The sequence below is a fragment of the Oncorhynchus keta genome, chromosome 12 (genome assembly GCF_023373465.1).
Source record: "Oncorhynchus keta strain PuntledgeMale-10-30-2019 chromosome 12, Oket_V2, whole genome shotgun sequence".
Taxonomy (NCBI): domain Eukaryota; kingdom Metazoa; phylum Chordata; class Actinopteri; order Salmoniformes; family Salmonidae; genus Oncorhynchus; species Oncorhynchus keta.
In genome coordinates this window covers 50,485,587-50,507,501 of record NC_068432.1, presented here as the reverse complement: position 1 = coordinate 50,507,501, position 21,915 = coordinate 50,485,587, and the positions used below count along the sequence as shown (strand labels likewise).

Below are 21,915 nucleotides of genomic sequence, written 5' to 3'. Positions count from 1 at the left end.
GAAAACGTCTGAAACGTATTTACATAACATAATATTTTAGTAGGATTCATTCGCAATAGAAAATAGGCCCACCAAACATCGAATACAATTGAAAACAAATGTAATGTCGTAGCTCAAATCCATCGTGATAAAACCTAAAACAACCATTTGTCATTTTTAATTTACCATAATAACTAACATTTATCCCAAATATTGGTACAATATACATTTTCAGGACCAGCTACGTGACGCACGTACGCGGATCGATTTATCTCCCAAGAGTCTCCTACTCGGAAGTAGACATATCTGTCTATTCCGTAACATTTTCATATACATTTCATTTGGAAGACCCCCCTTCATTTATCCCAAAAATAAAACACAACATAAAATCGAAGATGGAGTAATTTAAGACTCGATTTACCTCTCTTTTTTTGTTTTTACCTCAGTTTAATGGACCGGATGATTTCCAAGTCAAACTGTGATTCCCACAGCTTTGCAGGGGAGGTAAGCTAATGCTAGCTAGCATGAAGTAGAGCTTTATAGTCATATCGTTTTATAAATAGATTTAAGTTATTTTGGATAATATGCGTTGTCTATTAATGAAAGGGTTTATTATTAGTTAACGTTTACCATCGGTTGGTGTTTGTTTCTGTTCTCGCTAGTTCGGTTGCTAACTAGGCTAACCATAACTCGGTAACGGTAATATTAGCCGGAATCGTTTCGATATGAGAAAATACCTCGTCGCTGTTGTTACTACAGAAAAGAGTATCGCTAGTTGGGAAAATGAATGAGCGTATTTGGTGGGAACCAGTGTCCGTAAAACCAGGTTACAGTACTATTCATAAGGAAGTGATTGTTTCGTATCACCTTAAACTTGGGTGTAAAACTACAATTCATAAACATGTTGTAAAATACAAGTCTCCTATGTGTTTTCTCTGGCACTTACAGGTAGCTGTATACAGTGAGGAGGGAGGCGTATCCAGGGGTCGCAATGAGGAAGTTTGCCGAACCCTTGGAAAGCCAGAGGCTGTCTTTTCTTCTGGAAAAGGCCGCCTCTAGGGAAGCCCAGATGTGGAAGGCGTACGTGCCTAAAAAGACGTATATCGGCGTTCAGGTGAATCCCACAACACAAAAACAAGGTGCTGTTGTCCATATGAAAGAGAATGCAGCAAGTCATGTTAAACTTTGTTTTGAAGTGGTATCTATCTATCTTAGGTTATTTCCTTGGTACAGATATGTGTATCACCTAAGGTCACTGTTATTTTCAGGCTGTATCACAATGGGCCGTGATTGGTAGTCCTATAGGGCGGCGCACAATTGGCCCAGCGTCGTCCGTGTTAGGTTTTGGCCGTAGGCCGTCATTGTAAATCATAATTTATTCTTAACTGACTTGCCTAGTTAAATAAAGGTTACATTTAAAAAAATGAAGCACCTGCTGTGGCTAAGAGGTTCATGCTTTCACTTCCATCCTACTCATTAGTCCAATGAACTGTCCTGCCCTGATCATTGGTTAGCAACAGAAACCTGCTGAAAGTGTTAGCAAGTTAACAGGATTTTGAAAAGGATGCCTGCCTGCCTGACTGTTAATCTGAGCCTCTTTCCTGCTGACTCACTGCAACACACTTCTATCTGATTTGCCTAAAAGTACACATGTACACAGACAGTGTGGTCATCAACATGTTGCTAAGATAAGCTATTACTGCCAGTGTCACCAGAGCCTGATATTGAGCCTTATCCAACTGTAATGTATAAGGCTCTGACCTTCACCATCTTATCTCTACAAATGATCTGTGGAAATTAAAACATAACAGGAGTACACAGTAACAGACACATGTCCCAAAACGGATTGCAGTAAAACATACAACCTGTCCCAAAACAAAGTGCAGTAAAAAAAACTACCTGTCCCAAAACAGAGTGCAGTAACAGATACACCTTGTCCCAAAACAGAGTGCAGTAACAGACTGTAACCTGTCCCAAAATCGAGTGGAGTAGAAGGGGTAAACCAGTCAGTCGATTCAAGTCGAGACAATAAATTGGGTCCTAGTACATTGGTTGTTTTGCTCACTGAGTAATTTCACTATGAGTCAAGAGGCACTTTAACAAGGCAACATAATGGTGAGAAGTGTCTTTAGGGCAATGCTAGAGTTCAGGTCACTGTAAAGCAACATTTGAATGCATCCCAAATAGCATCCTATTCACGAGTGCACTTGGGCTCTGGTCAAAAGTAGTGCACTAAATAGGGAATAGTGTGTCATTTGGTACTTAGCCTATGTCTGAAGGTAAAAGCTTCCAGTGGGTGCTGGTTAGACCAGTGTCAGGTTACAGGTATGCAGACGAGTTCAGAAAGGTCTTCTCTTTTATTTATTCACTGGTTTGGTTGATCTGTTTGCCTCAAGTCATTCTTTATCTTCAAGGGACATCTTGACCTTTTAGTTGAAATGTTGACTGTAATTTTGTTTATTTATAATTGACATTCAGGCTCATTCAAGAAATATTTTTTTTTCTGTACTTTAACCAAGTCTATGATTTGATTTTCGTTGTTTTGGTTGAGACTTTTCTTAGTGATTTTTAAGTGAGTGGTTTTGATACTTTATATTGTAACCTAACTGGAACTTTTGAGTTTATTTTCCCTGAGCGTTTTCTGACGCTCATGCTATGTCTCCTCTGTAACTGACCCCTCTGTGATTATCCCTAGGATACAGACATCTCCCCTGCCCAGCGTGATGAGGCTGTGTGCTGGCTCATTGACCTGCACAGTGACACCAAGCTCTATCCAGAGACCCTCTCCCTAACCATCAGTATTTTAGACAGGTTTTTAGGTGCTATAAAGGTAAGATGGCAACACAATGTTTAGTCTTATCAGCTATAGATCTACATAGAATGTCAACAGCATCTTTAACCTTACCAGCTGTGTAGGCTAGGGTATATTTCTTCACTGTGACTACTCTTGGACAAGATTTGACGGTTTTATGAGGTTAGCTCGATTTAAAACATAAAAAAATAAAACAAGTAAATTCATCTGTAACTTATCAAACCTGATGTTGCAGGAAGTAACATACACTCTAGAGTTCACTCAGGAAGTGTCAGTGTGTGATTTATTTAGGCCTGTTGATAAAAGCAGCTCTCTTGTCTCTTCCTGTATCTATCTATCTATCAGATTAATCTTACTTCCTCTAGTATTAGCCTGGCTCCCTTATAAAGAGCTAGGCTAGGGTGGTATAAGGTATACCTGGGTATTTGGAAATAGCCACAGGATGGTTTTTCACTATGGCAATACCGTTGAAACTATTTATTTGAAGTTTTTCAATACATTTGAATGTTTCTAGATACTTTTTAAGTTAATACCTGCAGTCAACTTGTGCAATATGTTAGAAGGTAAAACAGATTGCACATTTCATAATTTCACCTGTCACATTATTTAACATTATGAAGCTTACCGTAGTTCCCCAGGACAGTTGAGCCAGTCACTTGAGTTGGCTGAGTCCAGCTGTGTATTGACAGGGGTCGTGTTTTATATTGTAAATACATGTGTTTTTGTATTCTCCTATAGAGTGATCAGGGGACGTGCAACTATAGTTTCCCTTCACATTTTAAATGTTTATTTCTCCGTTATTTTACCAGGTAAGTTGACTGAGGACACGTTCTCATTTACAGCAACGACCTGGGGAATACTGGGGATTATTAGGTGACCATAATGGTTTGAGGGCCAGATTGGGAATTTAGCTGGGACACCGGGGTTAACACCCCTACTCTTACGATAAGTGCCATGGGATCTTTAATGACCTCAGAGAGTCAGGACACCCATTTAACGTCCCATCCGAAAGATGGCACCCAACACAGGGCAGTGTCCCCAATCACTGCCCTGGGGCATTGGGATATTTTTTAGACCAAAGGAAAGAGTGCCTCCTACTGGCCCTCCAACACCACTTCCAACAGCATCACATAAAATACATTAACATTCAACAGAACATATCTTTGTTTTCATCACATGACAAGAGAACTGCAATGCAATTAGGCTGGCAGCCGCACCAGTAAATGAGATTACAATGAAAAAGCAAGGTATTTTTTGCAAAAAGAATGCATGTTCATCATATTTCTAATGTTTATCATAGGAAATGTAGCTGGCTGCATTCTAATGTTTATCGTAGGAAATGTAGCTGGCTGCATTCTAATGTTTATCGTAGGAAATGTAGCTGGCTGCATTCTAATGTTTATCGTAGGAAATGTAGCTGGCTGCATTCTAATGTTTATTAGTTATTTAAGTAGGTGGCTGAATTAATAACGGGGCATCATATAGTGTTAGCTTTCTGCCGTGTTTGAGAAATCAAAGCTATTTAAATGAATTATCTGTACAGCTGCCACTACTATCTTGATTTTTTTTTCTGCTCTCTGTTCTTGGTCCGTCTGCTCCTCAAATCAAATCAAATTTTATTTGTCACATACTCATGGTTAGCAGATGTTAATGCGAGTGTAGCGAAATGCTTGTGCTTCTAGTTCCGACAATGCAGTGATAACCAACAAGTAATCTAACTAACAATTCCAAAACTACTGTCTTATACACAGTGTAAGGGGATAAAGAATATGTACATAAGGATATATGAATGAGTGATGGTACAGAGCAGCATACAGTAGATGGTATCGTGTACAGTATATACATATGAGATGAGTATGTAGACAAAGTAAACAAAGTGGCATAGTTAAAGTGGCTAGTGATACATGTATTACATAAGGATGCGGTCGATGATGTAGAGTACAGTATATACGTATGCATATGAGATGAATAATGTAGGGTAAGTAACATTATATAAGGTAGCATTGTTTAAAGTGGCTAGTGATATTCCCTCATCTTCTCTGAGCTGAGCTGGCAGGCTTGTTGACCTAGTGACTCCAGACTGCACACAGACACAGCATGTACACATGCTGCTTCTGAGCCAGTACTGTTCTTCTTTCAGACAAGCATGCGTCAGAACTTAGTTCATTATGCACAATGTCCCTCGTTCACATTCGCTTGTAAATGTCCAAACTCACTAGAAATGACATTCAGTAGCCCTTTATGAGCTGGATTTACCTGTCTTTGAAATTAGTTTATTTTTCTTTGTGCTCATTAGCATATTTTGCTAGTATCCCGCATGAAACGTAGCTATTACTTGTGCTAATTTTGTTAGCATTCTGGTAAATGACGCACTGGGTTTTTGTGTGGTTTTGGCGCCCCCTTTTGTACTAAAGCGGTAATTCCCAAAATCCTGGAATGAGAGATGAACGGTATAGCCGAAACCACACAGAGAGATGCCGCCAAAGGCGTAAAAATGTGCAAGCGAGAGTAGAGGGCGTCAATTAACGTGTAGCATATGCCACATTTAATTGTCAGTAGAATCCATATAAACAGTTGTATTTGTTATGTTCTCTTCGTAAATCAAACTTTGTGCCACATGCGCCGAATACAAAAAGTGTAGACTTACCCGTGAAATGAAAATGTAAGTGAAGATAGTTGACAGTTGGTCAGCGCATGTTTTGAGTACACGTCCTAGTAATCCGTTTGGCCCAGCGGCCTTGTGAATGTTGACCTGTTTAAAGGTTTTGTTCACATCGGCTACCGAGAGTGTTATTAGACAGTCATCCAGAACAGCTGGTGCTCTCAAGCGTGCTTCAGTGTTGCTTGCCTCGAAGCAAACTTAAAAGGCATTTAGCTCGTCTGGTAGGCTCGCGTCACTGGGCCGCTCGGGTCTGGGTTTCCCTTTGTAGTCCGTAATAGTTTTCAAGCCCTGCCACATCCGACGAGCGTCAGAACCGGTGTAGTAGGATTCAATCTTAATCCTGTATTGACACTTTGCTTGTTTGATGGTTCGTCTCAGGGCATAGCAGGATTTCTTATAAGCATCCGGATTAGTCCTTGAAAGATTTTCCCTCCTGGTTGCACATGTGACATGCTGGTAAGAATTTTGTAAAACTGATTTAAGTTTGCCTGCATTAATGTCCCTGGCCACTAGGAGAGCCGCTTCTGGGTGAGCATTTTCCTCTTTGCTTATGGCCTTATAGAGTTGGTTGAGAGCGGTCTTAGTGCCAGCTTTTTTCTGTGGTGGTAAATAGACGCCTACGAATAATATAGATGAGAACTCTCTTGGTAGATAGTGTGGTCTACAGCTTATCATAAGGTACTCTACCTCAGGCAAGCAATACCTCGAGACTTATTTAATATTAGACATCGCGCACCAGCTGTTATTGAGAAAAAGACACACTCCCACTCCTCGTTTTACCAGGTCTCTGTTCTGCCGGTGCATGGAAAATGCCACCAGCTCTATATTGTCCGTTTCTTCTTTCAGCCACGTCTCGGTGAATCATATGTTAGTTCTTAATGTCCCGTTGGTAGGATAATGTTAATAGTATGTCATCGATTTTATTTTCTAACGATTGCACGTTAGCAAGTGGAATAGAAGGCATTGGGAGTTTACTCGCTCGCCTACGACGAATTCTGAGAATGATCTGCTTTTCCGGTGTCTTTTCTTCACGCAAAAGGCGTGGATCTGGGCCTGTTCCAGTGAAAGCAGGATATCCTTCTCGTCGGACTCGTTAAATGAAAACGTTTCTTCCAGTCCGTGGTGAGTAATCGCGTTTCTGATGTCCAGAAGTTATTTTCGGTCATAAGAGACGGTAGCAGCAACATAATGTACACACGTAGTTAAAAAAAAAAGTTACACAAAACGCAAATAAAATAACAAAATTGCACAATTGGTTGGGAAGAGTGTAAAACGCCAGCCATGTTTTTTGGTGCCATCTTTTCGTAGGCATTGTGAATTATTGTTGCATGTTCCTTTTTACTCTTATGTCCCACCGGAGCCACCATACCTGCCTGCACTAGTTATGTTAGGGTTGTAGATGCACCTGAGCAGTTAATAAAGAATTTAGCTCATCTCGTTCTTTCTGCATAACAGTATTCTCTCTTGAAATTACAGTCCTTTTCCAGCCTGCCTAGGCTATATGCGATTGAAATCAACACTGGTAGGCTGCAATTGTTTTAAAATATATAGTCTATTTAACTGAAACCTTGTCTTACAGCCCAATAGATTGTAAACTAGATCTTTAGCTGGTCTACATTGGGAAGATCATAACAATTTCTCAAATTGCTTTTCTACAAACGACCCACACCATTTATTTGCTCATTTTCGCAGCGTTGCTCTGAATAGACGCGAGAAAAATACTCTTTCTAATTTGATTTGCATTACGCTGTTGACGTTCGCGGCCCATTTTGTTCCGTATATTTTCCCTTACTTGGGCCAGCCCCTTCGTAATACAAGTTCCGGCCAATGGGGTTCAGCGCCTCGCCATTTGAGTGAGTCAATGACTCGTAGGCAATTTTCAAGGACCACTTTTGGCTAAAAGGTATACAAAAGTACCAGAGAATGTCTTTAACCTGGGCTGCCTTCCTTACAGAGTCGTAGTCCTGGAGAATGTCTTTAACCTGGGCTGCCTTCCTCACAGAGTAGTAGTCCTGGAGAATGTCTTTAACCTGGGCTGCCTTCCTCACAGAGTAGGTAGAACCCGGGGTGCTGAGTTTAGACACTGGGTAGTAGTGACGTCACTTAGTCCTCCTGACCCTGTCTCTCTCCTCTCCTCAGGCCCGTCCAAAGTACCTCCGCTGCATCGCCATCGCCTGTTACTTCCTGGCTGCCAAAACCAGCGAGGAAGACGAGGTGATTACATCCTAGCCTCACACCATCAGTCCTTCCTTAGTCACTATTCACATTGTTTGTTTCTTTCTATTCAGCTTTGTTATCCAAACATTTGGCAATATGATTTGTAGCTGTATTAAAAACAAACTATTTTATGAACATCCCAACGAAAGGTTATTTTCCAAATGCTTAAATGTTGCTCACTGTGAAGGTTGGCTCCAATAGTTGTAATGCTAGATGAAGTCCTAGAGAATTGCACACCAAGTTGGCAGAAAGTGGGTTGAACCCAACTAACCAGAAGTCCTCTTTGTCTCTCTCTCTCTCCGTCTCGCGCTCTGTCTGTGTGTGCGCAGCGTGTGCCGTTGTTGCGTGACTTGGCCAGCAGCAGCAGGTGTGGCTGCTCCCCATCAGAGATACTGAGAATGGAGAGGATCATTCTGGATAAACTCAACTGGGACCTGCACGCTGCCACACCGCTGGAGTTTCTACACATTGTGCGTGTATTGTATTCTGTCACCACATTCATACTTCTGTCCTAGCCGGAACCACCGCTAGAACCACTAACTAGCCTGCAGTGGAGGATCTGGCTCAGTCCTGCCCAGGACTGGATCCACCAGAATACTGCCCTGTTTTTAAAGTTTTTTTTTTGTAAAAGGTAATAGGCTTGGGCGGTATAGTGGGAGTATTTTGAAATACCGAAGGTATGATTTGTATTTACCGGGCCCCTCTAAACTTTGGAGGTGTGTGCTACACTACTGCTTGTAAATATAAGTGAACTATTTTAAGATATGGCAAATGAATGACATCCAGCCTGGGGCTCCAGCTAAACATTTGGTTTGTGGCTAGCTTGCAGGAACAAGCTTCCTAGTTACAGCAACTTCTCCATAGCTCAGGCTGAGCTCGTGGTCCTTCTGTAGCTCAGTTGGTAGAGCATGGCGCTTGTAACGCCAGGGTAGTGGGTTCGATTCCCGGGACCACCCATACGTAGAATGTATGCACACATGACTGTAAGTCGCTTTGGATAAAAGCGTCTGCTAAATGGCATATATTTACCCACCTGCTTCAAGATGTCAGCTATCATCCAAGAAAGGGAAAGTAACTGAACTGAATGGCTACCAACCAGCAGCACTCTCTTCTGTCATCATGAAGTGCTTCGAGAGGCTAGTCAAAGACCGTCACCGTCACCGCCACCACCTCCCTCCACGACACACTCAACCCTCTCCCAACTCGCCCACCGCCCCGACAGATCCATGGACAAGGCTATTACACTGCACACTGTCTTTAATTACCTGGACAAAAGGAATGCGTATGTGAGGATTACGTTTGACTACAGCTCAGTCTTTTGACATTCTAGTCATTTAGCAGACGTTCTTATCCGGAGAGCCTTACAGTTAGTGCATTCATTTTAAGATAGCTGGGTGAAACCACCACATCACAGGCATAGGAAGTACATTTTTCCTCAAAGTAGCTATTAGTAGAATTAGAGCTAGAAGGGGGGGTCAAGTGCTGGTTTTATTTATTTATTGTATATATATTACACACAGTACCAGTCAAAAGTTTGGACACACCTACTCATTCAAGGGTTTTTCTTTATTTTTTTAAACATTTTTTTTCTACAGCTATGCTGGATTAAGTGATATTGACATGCTCTTCTCTAAAATCCTTTCTCCGTAATTAATATTACCTGATTGAGCTAATCATGTAAATGTAATTAACGAGAAAGTCAGGGCACCACAAAATAATATTTATAGAGCAGTTATCTTCTGAATAAACTCTAAGTATTTTACCTCAATATCAGTCAATTTTAATCGTCACTTTATTTCAGTCTCACCTGAAAGTTATAAATTCTTGGTTATCTTCACTAACCCTGGCTAACAAGTTGAATCAGCAATACAAAATTGGGTTTAATTATTTATTTACTAAATACCTAACTAATCACACAGAATTACATATACACAGAATGAGTCATACCTTGATTACAAAATACGTCATAAAGGAAAACGTCCCTGGCGGACGGAACAGATATGACAGCTGGTTACACAAAGAACGGGGGTTGGGTTTGAGTGAAAGAGCGGGAAGACTGAAGAACAAAGAGAGAAGCAATGTCTCTATCGGGCCATAGGCAACTACTCTATCGTATATGCAGAATCTTATGCATTCTAAATTACCGCCCATTTGGAAAAGGAAAATGCAATAAATATTTACTCAGAGCTGCGCTTCAATAGGTTAGTGGTAGATGGAAGGCCTTTATCCTTTGAAGAGTGTCTCTGGTGGTGAACGGGAAACGTTGTAGTGTCGTTGTTGTGTGGTAGACGGGATACTCTGTCCGTCCTTTCCTTGCCCACGTTTACAGCTGCTGTTGCTAACTCAACGGCTAGGATGTCTCACTTCTTTAGTGAGTAAGAGTTCAAAGTTTATACCATTTACAACCAAAGCTCACAGTGAGGTTGGCTTAGTTCTGTAGTTGACATGTTAGTCCTTTTCAACGTATGGACCGTTTGTCCTATCACCCTCGGAACATGAGGTTACATTTTCGTCAAGGCTTTATATAGTGGCGGGAGAAGGGTGTGTTTCATAGTTTATAGCCCATGTCTCTTCACAGGGGCTGGCCACTTATTGAGCAGAGCCCTAACCTTATGAAAACCCAAATCTCTAATTTGGAAGCTAAAATTACATTTAATCTTTTCACCAATCATTTTATATTTAAACATTTGAATTGCACAACAATCCCATGTGAATCTGATAACTATAATGTGTAGACTTTCTCAGATACAGTTCAGGTCGTCCTGTCATCAGTCATAATGTCTCAGACGACAACCGAAATTAAATCATATTCATTAAGTACAAACGCATATTTTCAACTGGTTCTATTACTGAAATATGGTTCCTTTCCCTCCACTTGTTTGATGTTCCCAGACTCTCTGTTTAACAACGGCTATTCAAGAGTCCTTCTGTAGAGTCAAGAGAGAGGGAAGGGAGAAAGGTATTTATGGGGGGGGGGGGGAGATCATAAACCTTACCCACAGGCTAACGTCACGTCACCACCCTTTGCCTTGATGACAGCTTTGCACACTCTTGGCATTCTCTCAACCAGCTTCACCTGGAATGCTTTTCCAACGCTCTTGAAGGAGTTGGAATATGCTTAGCACTTGTCGGCTGCTTTTCCTTCACTCTGCGGTCCAACTCATCCCAAACCATCTCAATTGGGTTGAGGTTGAGTGATTGTGGAGGCCAGGTCATCTGATGCAGCACTTCATCACTCGTTCTTGGTCAAATTGCCCTTACACAGCCTGGAGAGACCCACTAAGCGCAAACCATAGGGGATGGCGTATCACTGCAGAATGCTTTGGTAGCCATGCTGGTTAAGTGTGCCTTGAATTCTAAATAAATCATTGACAGTGTCACCAGCAAAGCACCCCTACACCATCACTCCTCCTCCCCCATGCTTCACGGTGGGAACCACACATGTGGAGATCATCCGTTCACCTACTCTGTGTCTCACAAAGACACAATGGTTGGAACCAAAAATCTCATTTGGACTGACCAAAGGACAGATTTCCACCTGCTTGTGTTTCTTGGCCCAAGCAAGTCTCTTCTTCTTATTGGTGTCCTTTAGTAGTGGTTTCTTTGCAGCAATTCGACCATGAAGGCCTGATTCACACAGTCTCCTCTGAACAGATGTCTGTTACTTGAACTCTTCACAACGGTGAAGAAGCCACATTTTATGGTGTTTTTTTATTACCATTTTCATTATTTTATTTCACTTAGTTCTGCATGGTGGAGCTCGAAGCCTAAGCTTTTCACTGTACATTGCAATCACACCTGCCACCCTGTAAATGTGACTTTCATTTTCAATGACGGCCTAGGAACAGTGGGTTAACTGCCTGTTCAGGAGCAGAATGACAGATTTGTACCTTGTCAGCTTGGGGGTTTGAACTCGCAACCTTCCGGTTACAAGTCCAACGCTCTAACCACTAGGCTAACCAGCCGCCCCATGTGACTAAACACTCTGAATCTGACAATCAATCCCCTCCTGGATCAAGATTCTAGCACCCCTTGTGTTCACTGCCGGTAACACCGTATACCCTGGTGTGGTACAGGAACGGTATGAAGGTTTGAAAATCTGGATTCCGCCCCCAACCCTAGTAGGTGATCACTTTAAAACATAAAATAGGTGACGTGAGTCCTGTTCTTCCACCAACACATTCATACTCCTGTCCTAGCCAGAGCCTCCATTAGAGGATTGAAGTTAAGAGTGGAGGATCTGGCTCAGACTGTATCCACCAGAATACTGCCCTGTTTATGAGCTATAGGTTACCACTTTATAACACAACATAGAACATGTATCACAGCACAGTTTTGTGTTATTCAGCTAAATTCCATCCGACTGTAACTATCACTCTTTGTCTATAATCTGCTGTTGTCCCTCAGTTAACTCGAGGGCATACATTTTAGTGTGTTTATTATGTATATGTGATACCTGTGGGGTTCAGAGGTGAATCCATAACCTTGGTGTTGCTAGCACCACTCTCTTACACACTGCTGTACCCCTTCAGTTCCATGCCATGGTGCTGTCCTGCAAGTCCCGGTTCGTGGTGGGTCTGGTGGGGTGTAACCCGGCGCAGCACCTGTCCGTGTTGACCCAGCAGCTGCACTACTGCCTGTCCGACAGCGCCCTGCTACAGCCCCTCTCCCGGGGATCCATGCTGGCACTGGCCCTCATCACCCTGGAGCTGGAGAATCTCTGTCCTGACGGGCTGGCTCTCACTGTCCTCTTGCTCAGGAAAGCACAGGTACTAAACTCTCACTATCCTCCTGCTCAGAAAAACACATTTAGGCCTGTTGGCATGTTTGGATAGGGGCCGGTTAGACAGTAAGAGCTTCTGCCTAAAGCGCACACATTTATCAATGTTGACGTGGATTCTAGTCTGACCTACTGCCGATTTTGACACTCAACCTCCCATGTCTCATCCTCTCTCACCGTCTGTTCAATCCCACTCAACCTCCCATGTCTCTTTCTCTCACCGTCTGTTCAATCCCACTCAACCTCCCATGTCTCTTTCTCTCACTGTCTGTTCAATCCCACTCAACCTCCCATGTCTCTTTCTCTCACTGTCTGTTCAATCCCACTCAACCTCCCATGTCTCTTTCTCTCACCGTCTGTTCAATCCCACTCAACCTCCCATGTCTGTTCAATCCCACTCAACCTCTCATGTCTCTTTCTCTCACCGTCTGTTCAATGAAATCATAACAAATACAGGGAGAAAACAAATGGATGTTTACATAATATGGATGTTGTAGTCCCTCCCACATATCGAATCCGTTTTTTTGTTTGTTTTTTAAGTCACTGTTATTATCAGGATGCCCCTGGGAACTGTTGCTGTCCATTGGTTTCATAATATAGTCTACCTGCGTGTTTACGCACAATAACATAATTATAATCAAGATTCTCATGTTACTCCATCTAGATCGATAGTTCTCAGCTCATCCGCTGTCAAGCGCTTGTTTCACGTCGCCTGTCCACACAGGAGGTTTCCCTGCCTCCCAACACTGTCTACATCTACCAGCCCCTGCACCACATCCACAGTCTGGCCCCAGACCCCTGCGACAGGGAAGCAGAGTCCAGCACCAGGCTCCACTCCCCAGTCACAGACCCAGACCCCAGGGATCGAAGCCTCTCCAGGTTCTCCACCACCAACACCCTGCTCCAGGTCCACGGTCCGCCCATGCCCCGCCACCAACCCCACCAAGTCCACCTGCGCTGCAAGCACTCATCCAAGCGCAAGGTGAGAGCTTGGCTACTCCATCAACCGGAGTAAAGTATTTTTACCACCTACCTACTTATCCTACTATTGCTATTTTACCTGCCTTGATTCTAAATGCGTTGTTCTTATGGTATGACGAGAATGGCTGCCGGGGGAATGGCTGCCGGGGGGGCTGCCGTTTTTACGGGCTCGTGACCAATGGGGTTCTTTTTTTGTGTAATATTTTTTAGAAGACCTAAGATTAAGAATTGTAGCCTTGCATAAAGCTGGAAAGGGTTACAAAAGTATCTCTAAAAGCCTTGATGTTCATCAGTCCACGGTAAGACCAATTGCTTGGAAATGGAGAAAGTTCAGCACTGTTGCTACTCTCCCTAGGAGTGGCCTTCCTGCAAAGGTTAAGAAGTGTTGCTATCGGTTTTACCTCATTTCTACCAGCATGTCACCTCTGCAACGAGAGGGATAAAACTCTAGAGACATCTTTACTCCACTCAGAGACGCAGACAAAGATCTCTCCCCTCCCCTGCCCTCCATTTGGCAAATCGGACTATAATTATATTCTCCTGATTCCCGCTTACAAGCAAAAACTCAAACAGGATGTACCAGTGACGCGCTCAATACGCAAGTGGTCGGATGAAGCGGATGCTAAGCTACATGACCGTTTTTGCTAGCACAGACTGGAATATGTTCCGGGATTCATCCAATGGCATTAAGGAGTTAACCACCTCAGTCACCGACTTCATCAATAAGTGCATTGACGACTTTTTCCCCACAGTGACCGTACGCACATATCCCAACCAGAAGCCATGGATTATAGGCAACATCCACACTGAGCTAAAGGCTAGAGCTGCTACTTTCAAGGAGCAGGACAATTTTCTGGACGTTTTTAATAATCCCTCTACGCCCTCTGACGAACCATCAAGCATGCAAAGGGTGGAATCCTACTTCACCAGCTCTGAGGCTCGCCGGATATGGCAAGGCTTGGAAACGATAACGGATTACAAAGCGAAACCCAGCCGAGAGCTACCTAGTGACATGGGCCTACCAGACCAGCGAAATGTCTTCTATGCTTACTTCGAGGCAAGCAACACTGAACCATGCGTGAGAGTGCCAGCTGTTCCGGAGGACTGTATGATCACGCTCTGTCCGTAGCCAATGTGAGCAAGACCTTTAAACAGGTTAACGTTCACAAGGCCACAGGGCCAGACGTAATACCAGGACGCGTACTCCGAACATGCGCTTAACCTCTCTGACCCAGTCTGTCATGCCTACATTTTTCAAGCAAACCACCATAGTCCCTGTGCCTAAGAATGCCAAGGCAACCTGTCTAAGAATGCCAAGAATAAGGCCAGTTGCCAAGGTAACCTGTCTGACCACCGCCATAAAATGCTTTGAAAGGCCTGTCATGGCTCACATAAACCATCATCCCAGAAACCCTGAACTTACTCCAATTCGCATACCGTCCCAACAGATGTTATTGGTCACATGGTTAGCAGATGTTATTGGTCACATGGTTAGCAGATGTTATTGGTCACATGGTTAGCAGATGTTATTGGTCACATGGTTAGCAGATGTTATTGGTCACATGGTTAGCAGATGTTATTGCGAGTGTGGCAAAATGCCAATAGTATCTTTCAAAACATATCCTAATCAAAAACTGTGGATTGATAGCTGCCTTGGAGGACAACTGAAAGAGATGCTGCTGATAAACATGGCACGGTGACTTGGAAAATAGACTGGTTAAACAGTACAAATATGACTAAGGCAGATTTGATAAAGATGGCTAAACACAAGTATAGGGACAGAGTGGAGGAGCAATTCAGCGGGTTGTACACAAGGCGTATGTGGCAGGGGCTCCTAACGATCACGGATTACACAAATAAAGCCAGCCACATCGCGGTCACCAACGCCACCCTACCGGATGAGCTAAATACCCCTTTTCTTAAGTTTTGAGCACAATGACCCTGAGCTGCCGAGGAGAGCACCCGATGACAATGTGGGCTACACACTGACCGTCTCCACTGAGGCCGTATGTACAGTGGCAAGAAAAAGTAAGTGAACTACCTGGATTTCTGCATAAATTAGTCATAAAATGTGATCTGTTCATCTGTCACAACAATAGACAAACACGGTGCGCTTAAACTAATAACACACAAAGTATTGTATTTTTCTTGTCTATATTGAATACATAATTTAAACATTCAGAGTGCAGGTTGAAAAAAGTATGTGAACCCCTCGGCTAATGACTTCTCCAAAAGCTAATTGGAGTCAGGAGTCTGCTGACCTGGAGTACAATCATTGAGACGAGATTGGAGATGTTGGTTAGAAAAACACTCACAAAATGTCAGTTTGCAGTTCACAAGAAGCATTGCTTGATGTGAACCATGCCTTGAACAAAATAGATCCTAAGATTAAGAATTGTTGACTTGCATAAAGCTGGAAAGGGCTACAAAAGTGTCTCTAAAATCCTTGATGATGTTCATCAGTCTACGGTAAGACAAATTGCCTATGATTGGAGAAAGTTCAGCACTGTTGCTACTCTCCCTAGGAGTGGCCGTCCTGCAAGGATAACTGCAAGAGCACAGAGCAGAATGCTCAATGAGGTTATGAAGAATCCTAGAGTGTCAGCTAAAGACTTAAAGAAATCTTTGGAACATGCTAACATCTCTGTTGACGAGTCTACGATACATAAAACACTAAACAAGAATGGTGGTCATGGGAGGACGCCACGGAAGAAGCCACTGCTGTCCCAAAAAAACAGAAGTTTGCAAAAGTGCACCTGCGTGTTCCACAGTGCTACTGGCAAAAAATTCTGTGGACAGATGAAACTAAAGATGAGTTGTTTGGAAGGAAGGAAGGAAGGAAGGAATACACAATACTATGTGTGGTTGAAAAGAAGACCCAGCACACCAACATCATTCCAACTGTAAACTATGGTGGAGGGAGCATCATGGTTTGGGTGCCTCAGGGCCTGGACAGCTTGCTATCATCAATGGAAAAAGGAATTCCCGAGTTTATCGAGACATTTTGTAGGAGAATGTAAGGCTGAATGTAAGGCTGAATCTGTCCGCCAATTGAAGCTTAACAGCAGTTGGGTGATGCAACAAGACAACGACCCAAAAGACAGAAGTAAATCAACAACAGAATGGCTTGAACAGAAGAAAATACGCCTTCTGGAGTGGCCCAGTCAGAGTCCTGACCTTCTGGAGTGGCCCAGTCAGAGTCCTGACCTTCTGGAGTGGCCCAGTCAGAGTCCTGACCTCAACCCGATTGAGATGCTGTGGCATGACCTCGAGGTTCACACCAGACATCCCAAGAATATTGCTGAACTGAAACAGTTTTGTAAAGAGGAATGGTCCAAAATTCCTCCTGACCGTTGTGCAGGTCTGATTCCCGACTACAGAAACACGTTTGGTTGAGGTTATTACTGCCAAAGGAGGGTCAACCAGTTATTAAATCCAAGGGTTCACATACTTTTTCCCAACCTGCACTGTGAATGTTTACACGGTGTGTTCAATAAAGACATGAAAACGTATAATTGTTTGTGTGTTATTAGTTCAAGCACACTGTGTTTCTCTATTGTTGTGACCTAGATGAAGATCAGAACAAATTATGCAGAAACCTGGTTATTTCCAAGGGGTTCAAATACCTTTTTTCTTCTTGCCACTGCAAGTCATTAACCTGTTAACCCTTGCAAGGCTGCTGGCCCTGATGGCATCCCTAATCGTCCCTAGCTGGCTGTTGTGTTCTGACATTTTCAACCTCTCTCTAGCTCAGGCTGCTGGCCCTGATGGCGTCCCTAGCTAGCTGTTGTGTTCTGACATTTTCAACCTCTCTCTAGCTCAGGCTGCTGGCCCTGATGGCGTCCCTAGCTAGCTGTTGTGTTCTGACATTTTCAACCTCTCTCTAGCTCAGGCTGATGGCGTCCCTAATCGTCCCCAGCTGGCTGCTATACCCACCTGCTTCAAGATGTAAATTATAATCCTTGTGCCCAAGAAAGGGAAAGGAACTGAATGACTACCAACCAGAAGCACACTCTTCTGTCATCATGAAGTTCTTCGAGAGGCTAGTCGAAGACCATATCACCTCCTCCTCCCTCCCCCGACACACTCCACCCTCTCCAATTCGCCTCCCACCCTGACACACATGATTGTGTCGTCCATAAGGAATGTAAGGATGCTGATCATTGACTACAGCTTCAATACCATAGTGCCTTATTCGCTCATTACAAAGCTCACAGCCCTTGGTCTGAAGTCCTCCCTATGCAACTGGGTCCTGGACTTCCTGACGGGCCGCCCCCTAGGTGCCGGAGGTAGACAACATTACCTCCTCGACACTGATTCTCAACACGGGGGGGCCTCCCAATGGTGCATCTTCCTGTATACCCAAGACTGAGTGGCCTCACACAGCTCCGCCTCCGTCATGAAGTTGGCCGACGACACGACAGTAGTAGGCCTGATTTACCAACAACGACGAGACGGTCTACAGAGAGGAGGTAGGCACTCTGACGGCGTGGTGCGTGGTAAACGACCTCTCCCTCAACGTCAGCGAAACAAAGGAGCTGATTGCGGACTTCAGGAGGAACCAGGCTGGACACGCCCCCATCCTCATCAACAGGGCCGCCGTGGAGACCTTCAATAACTTTAACTTTAAATCTCGGTGTTTTACATCTCAGAGAAGCTGGACAGTTATGTATATGGTTCTATTTCACCGTTGTCATTATTTTATTTAACTTATTCCTGCATGGTGGAGCTTGAAGCCTAAGATTTTCACTGTACCCTGCAATCACACCTGCAACCCTGTACATGTAACTATTAAACACGGTACCCTGCAATCACACCTGCAACCCTGTACATGTGACTATTAAACACGGTACCCTACAATCGCACCTGCAACCCTGTACATGTAACTATTAAACACGGTACCCTACAATCGCACCTGCAACCCTGTACATGTAACTATTAAACACGGTACCCTACAATCGCACCTGCAACCCTGTACATGAGACTATTAAACACGGTACCCTGCAATCGCACCTGTAACCCTGTACATGTGACTATTAACACGGTACCCTGCAATTGCACCTGTAACCCTGTACATGTGACTATTAACACGGTACCCTGCAATTGCACCTGTAACCCTGTACATGTGACTATTAACACGGTACCCTGCAATTGCACCTGCAACCCTGTACATGTGACTGTTAAACACTCTGAATCGTTAAGTTTGCTGACGGCACGACGACGGTTGGCCTAATCACCGACGACGATGAGACAACCTATAGAGGAGAGGTGTGAGATCTGGCAGTGTGGTGCCATGACGACAACCGCTTCCTCAACGTGGGCAAGACCAAGGAGGTTATTGTGAACTACAGGAAACACGCTCCCATCCACATCGACTGGGCTATGGTGGAGAGGGTCGAGAGCTTCAAGTTCCTCTGTGTCCACATCACTAAGGATCTCTCATGGTCTACACACACCCACACAGTTGTGAAGAGGGCACCACAACGCCTCTTCCCCCTCAGGAGGCTGAAAAGATTTGGCATGGGTCCTCAGATCCTAAAAGTTCCACAACTGCACCATTGAGAGCATCTTGACTGGCTGCATCACCGCTTGGTACGGCAACTGCTCAGCATCCAACTGAAATGTGCTACAGAGGATAAGGCCCAGGACATCACTGGGGACCAACTTCCTGCCATCCATGACCGCTATACCAGGCGGTGTCAAGAGGAAAGCCCTAAAAATCCCAAGTCAGACCGTTCCCTCTGCTACCGCATGGCAAGCGGTACAGGAGCTCCAAGTGTAGGTCCAAAAGCCTCCTTAACAGCTTCTACCCCCAAGACATAAGACTGTTCCCTCTGCTAACGCACGGCAAGCGGTACAGGAGCTCCAAGTGTAGGTCCAAAAGCCTCCTTAACAGCTTCTACCCCCAAGACATAAGACTGTTCCCTCTGCTAACGCACAGGCTCCAAGTGTAGGTCCAAAAGCCTCCTTAACAGCTTCTACCCCCAAGACATAAGACTGTTCCCTCTGCTAACGTACGGCAAGCGGTACAGGAGCTCCAAGTGTAGGTCCAAAAGCCTCCTTAACAGCTTCTACCCCCAAGACATAAGACTGTTCCCTCTGCTAACGCACGGCAAGCGGTACAGGAGCTCCAAGTGTAGGTCCAAAAGCCTCCTTAACAGCTTCTACTCCCAAGACATAAGACTGTTCCCTCTGCTAACGCACGGCAAGCGGTACAGGAGCTCCAAGTGTAGGTCCAAAAGCCTCCTTAACAGCTTCTACCCCCAAGACATAAGACTGTTCCCTCTGCTAACGCACGGCAAGCGGTACAGGAGCTCCAAGTGTAGGTCCAAAAGCCTCCTTAACAGCTTCTACCCCCAAGACATAAGACTGTTCCCTCTGCTAACGCACGGCAAGCGGTACAGGAGCTCCAAGTGTAGGTCCAAAAGCCTCCTTAACAGCTTCTACCCCCAAGACATAAGACTGTTCCCTCTGCTAACGCACGGCAAGCGGTACAGGAGCTCCAAGTGTAGGTCCAAAAGCCTCCTTAACAGCTTCTACCCCCAAGACATAAGACTGTTCCCTCTGCTAACGCACGGCAAGCGGTACAGGAGCTCCAAGTGTAGGTCCAAAAGCCTCCTTAACAGCTTCTACCCCCAAGACATAAGACTGTTCCCTCTGCTAACGCACGGCAAGCGGTACAGGAGCTCCAAGTGTAGGTCCAAAAGCCTCCTTAACAGCTTCTACTCCCAAGACATAAGACTGCTGAACAGTTAATCTAATGGCTGCCCAGGCTATTTACATTGACTCCCTTTATTATTTATTTATTCATGTTGTTTGTTTTGAAATGTCTCTAATGACACTGACTAGACTCATAGATCTATATATAGATATCTATATATATATCTCACACGCATATTGACATCACACACACTTTCACTCATCACATACGCTGCTGCTACTCTGTTTATTATATATCCTTTTACCCCTACCTAACTACCTGGTACCCCTGCCTATTGACTGCACTGGTACTCCTTGTATATAACCATGTTACTACCTGGTACTTCCTGTATATAGCCATGTTACTACCTGGTACCTCTGCACATTGACTCGGTACTGGTACTTCACCTTGTTTTTTATTGTCGTCCTTTTTTTTGTGTGCAAATATTTCTCTTTAACTCTCAGTTGTTGGGAAGCGGCTCATAAGCATTTCACTGTAAAGTCTACACCTGTTGTATTTCAGTCATGTGACTAATATAATTTGATTGAGCTATTGATATTTGATGCAAACTGAACTCCTGCCTTCTGGCTGCCAGAGGCCAATAAAACCCACGTGAAAGTGTGTCCAGTAACGTTTTGCTTTGTATTGTGTTATTTTTCTAAGTAGCGTTTTGAGAATGCCAATAAAAAGCGCTATACAAATGTAAATGTTCTTATTGTTATAATCATTATTTTTCAGGTGGAGGAAATGGAGGTCGACGAATTCTACGACGGGATCAAGAGGCTCTACAGCGACGAGAGCGAGGGGCCTCTAGGAGGCTGCAGTGGCCTGCTAGTCAGGCAGGAGGGCAACAATTCCCCCTTGCCCCCTCTCCAACCCGTCAGTGTCACATAGAGAGGAGAAAGAAACCAAGGCCTTCTTGTCATCTGATCTGCAAGGAAGAGGCATCCCAGTGTACCCAGTGTACCAGCAGGCATTAACCCACCGTACCAGGCACGAAAGGGGGGGAAAAAAAGCTGCTATTTCATAACTATTTGTTGAATATAAAATAATTAAAAAACAAAAAATATTGATATAAATCTCATCCTTCTCCCAGTGATTCTGTGTGTAAGAGATTTTCCTTGACCAATTTCAGGTCATGCCATTTTAATTCTGTCTGTTGAACCTCTTCTGTAAGTTACATATATTTGTTTTCTTTCCTCAGCATGTTGCTTTAATCCTTCACAAAACTTGTCACTTCAAAGTTTGATTTGAATGTAAATGTGTTTATAGTAGATGACTGTGTTATCCTGCCAAAGTAGGAAACAAGTGATTTTGTGTGAAGTACTGAATGATTTGTTTATAATATTTAGAGGGAAAAAAAACTTTATCTAAATATCCCCTGTCCACAACCTTCATGTATTTGTCCCATCACAGTGTAGTAGCGAAAGCAAAGAAGATAACAGGACCCTGTTATCTGAAAGAGCATTCATTTTACTCAGTGGCGCAATACAGGTGTTTTGGTTTTTACCCAGTTTGTGTATTGTTTTAAGATGAACAACTTTCGTTTCAAGAGGGATGAAGATGACAATAATACCTTGTCTTCACTGTTCAGAAATGACATGTTTTGTATTTATTGCAACAACAAAAAAAGCAGTTGTCTTTTTTCTTGGGTGCGCTGGTCAACTGCCTATGCTCTGCTGGTACACCTTGTGTCACCAATAAAGAAAAAACGTTTTAACAATCTCATGCAATTTGTTACTCGATATAAACGTTTTCTTCAGCTTTTTACAGAACATTTACAA

At 43.8% G+C, this 21,915-nt stretch overlaps 1 protein-coding gene and 1 long non-coding RNA gene across 4 annotated transcripts; both read left to right on the top strand.

Moving 5' to 3' along the window:
• The first annotated feature begins 243 nt into the window (after window positions 1-243).
• On the top strand, window positions 244-21,859 carry LOC118391592 (cyclin-I). Of its 3 annotated transcripts, none has more exons than XM_052458589.1 (8): window positions 244-483; window positions 928-1,093; window positions 2,675-2,809; window positions 7,593-7,667; window positions 8,000-8,140; window positions 12,203-12,439; window positions 13,115-13,461; window positions 20,870-21,085. In XM_052458589.1, exons 2-8 carry the CDS (start codon window positions 971-973, stop codon window positions 20,943-20,945), a joined length of 1,134 nt encoding a protein of 377 aa, XP_052314549.1. In that variant the 5' UTR covers window positions 244-483; window positions 928-970; the 3' UTR covers window positions 20,946-21,085. The 3 variants fall into 3 exon arrangements, with proteins under 3 accessions (XP_052314549.1, XP_052314550.1, XP_052314548.1); XM_052458588.1 differs by having other exon boundaries at window positions 245-483; window positions 13,115-13,432; window positions 20,870-21,859; XM_052458590.1 differs by lacking the exon at window positions 8,000-8,140 and having other exon boundaries at window positions 13,115-13,432; window positions 20,870-21,859.
• Window positions 18,584-20,085, top strand: LOC127906444 (uncharacterized). Its single transcript, XR_008061386.1, has 2 exons — window positions 18,584-19,306; window positions 19,479-20,085. It is a non-coding gene; the product is annotated as an uncharacterized LOC127906444 (long non-coding RNA).
• Window positions 21,860-21,915: the final 56 nt, after the last annotated feature.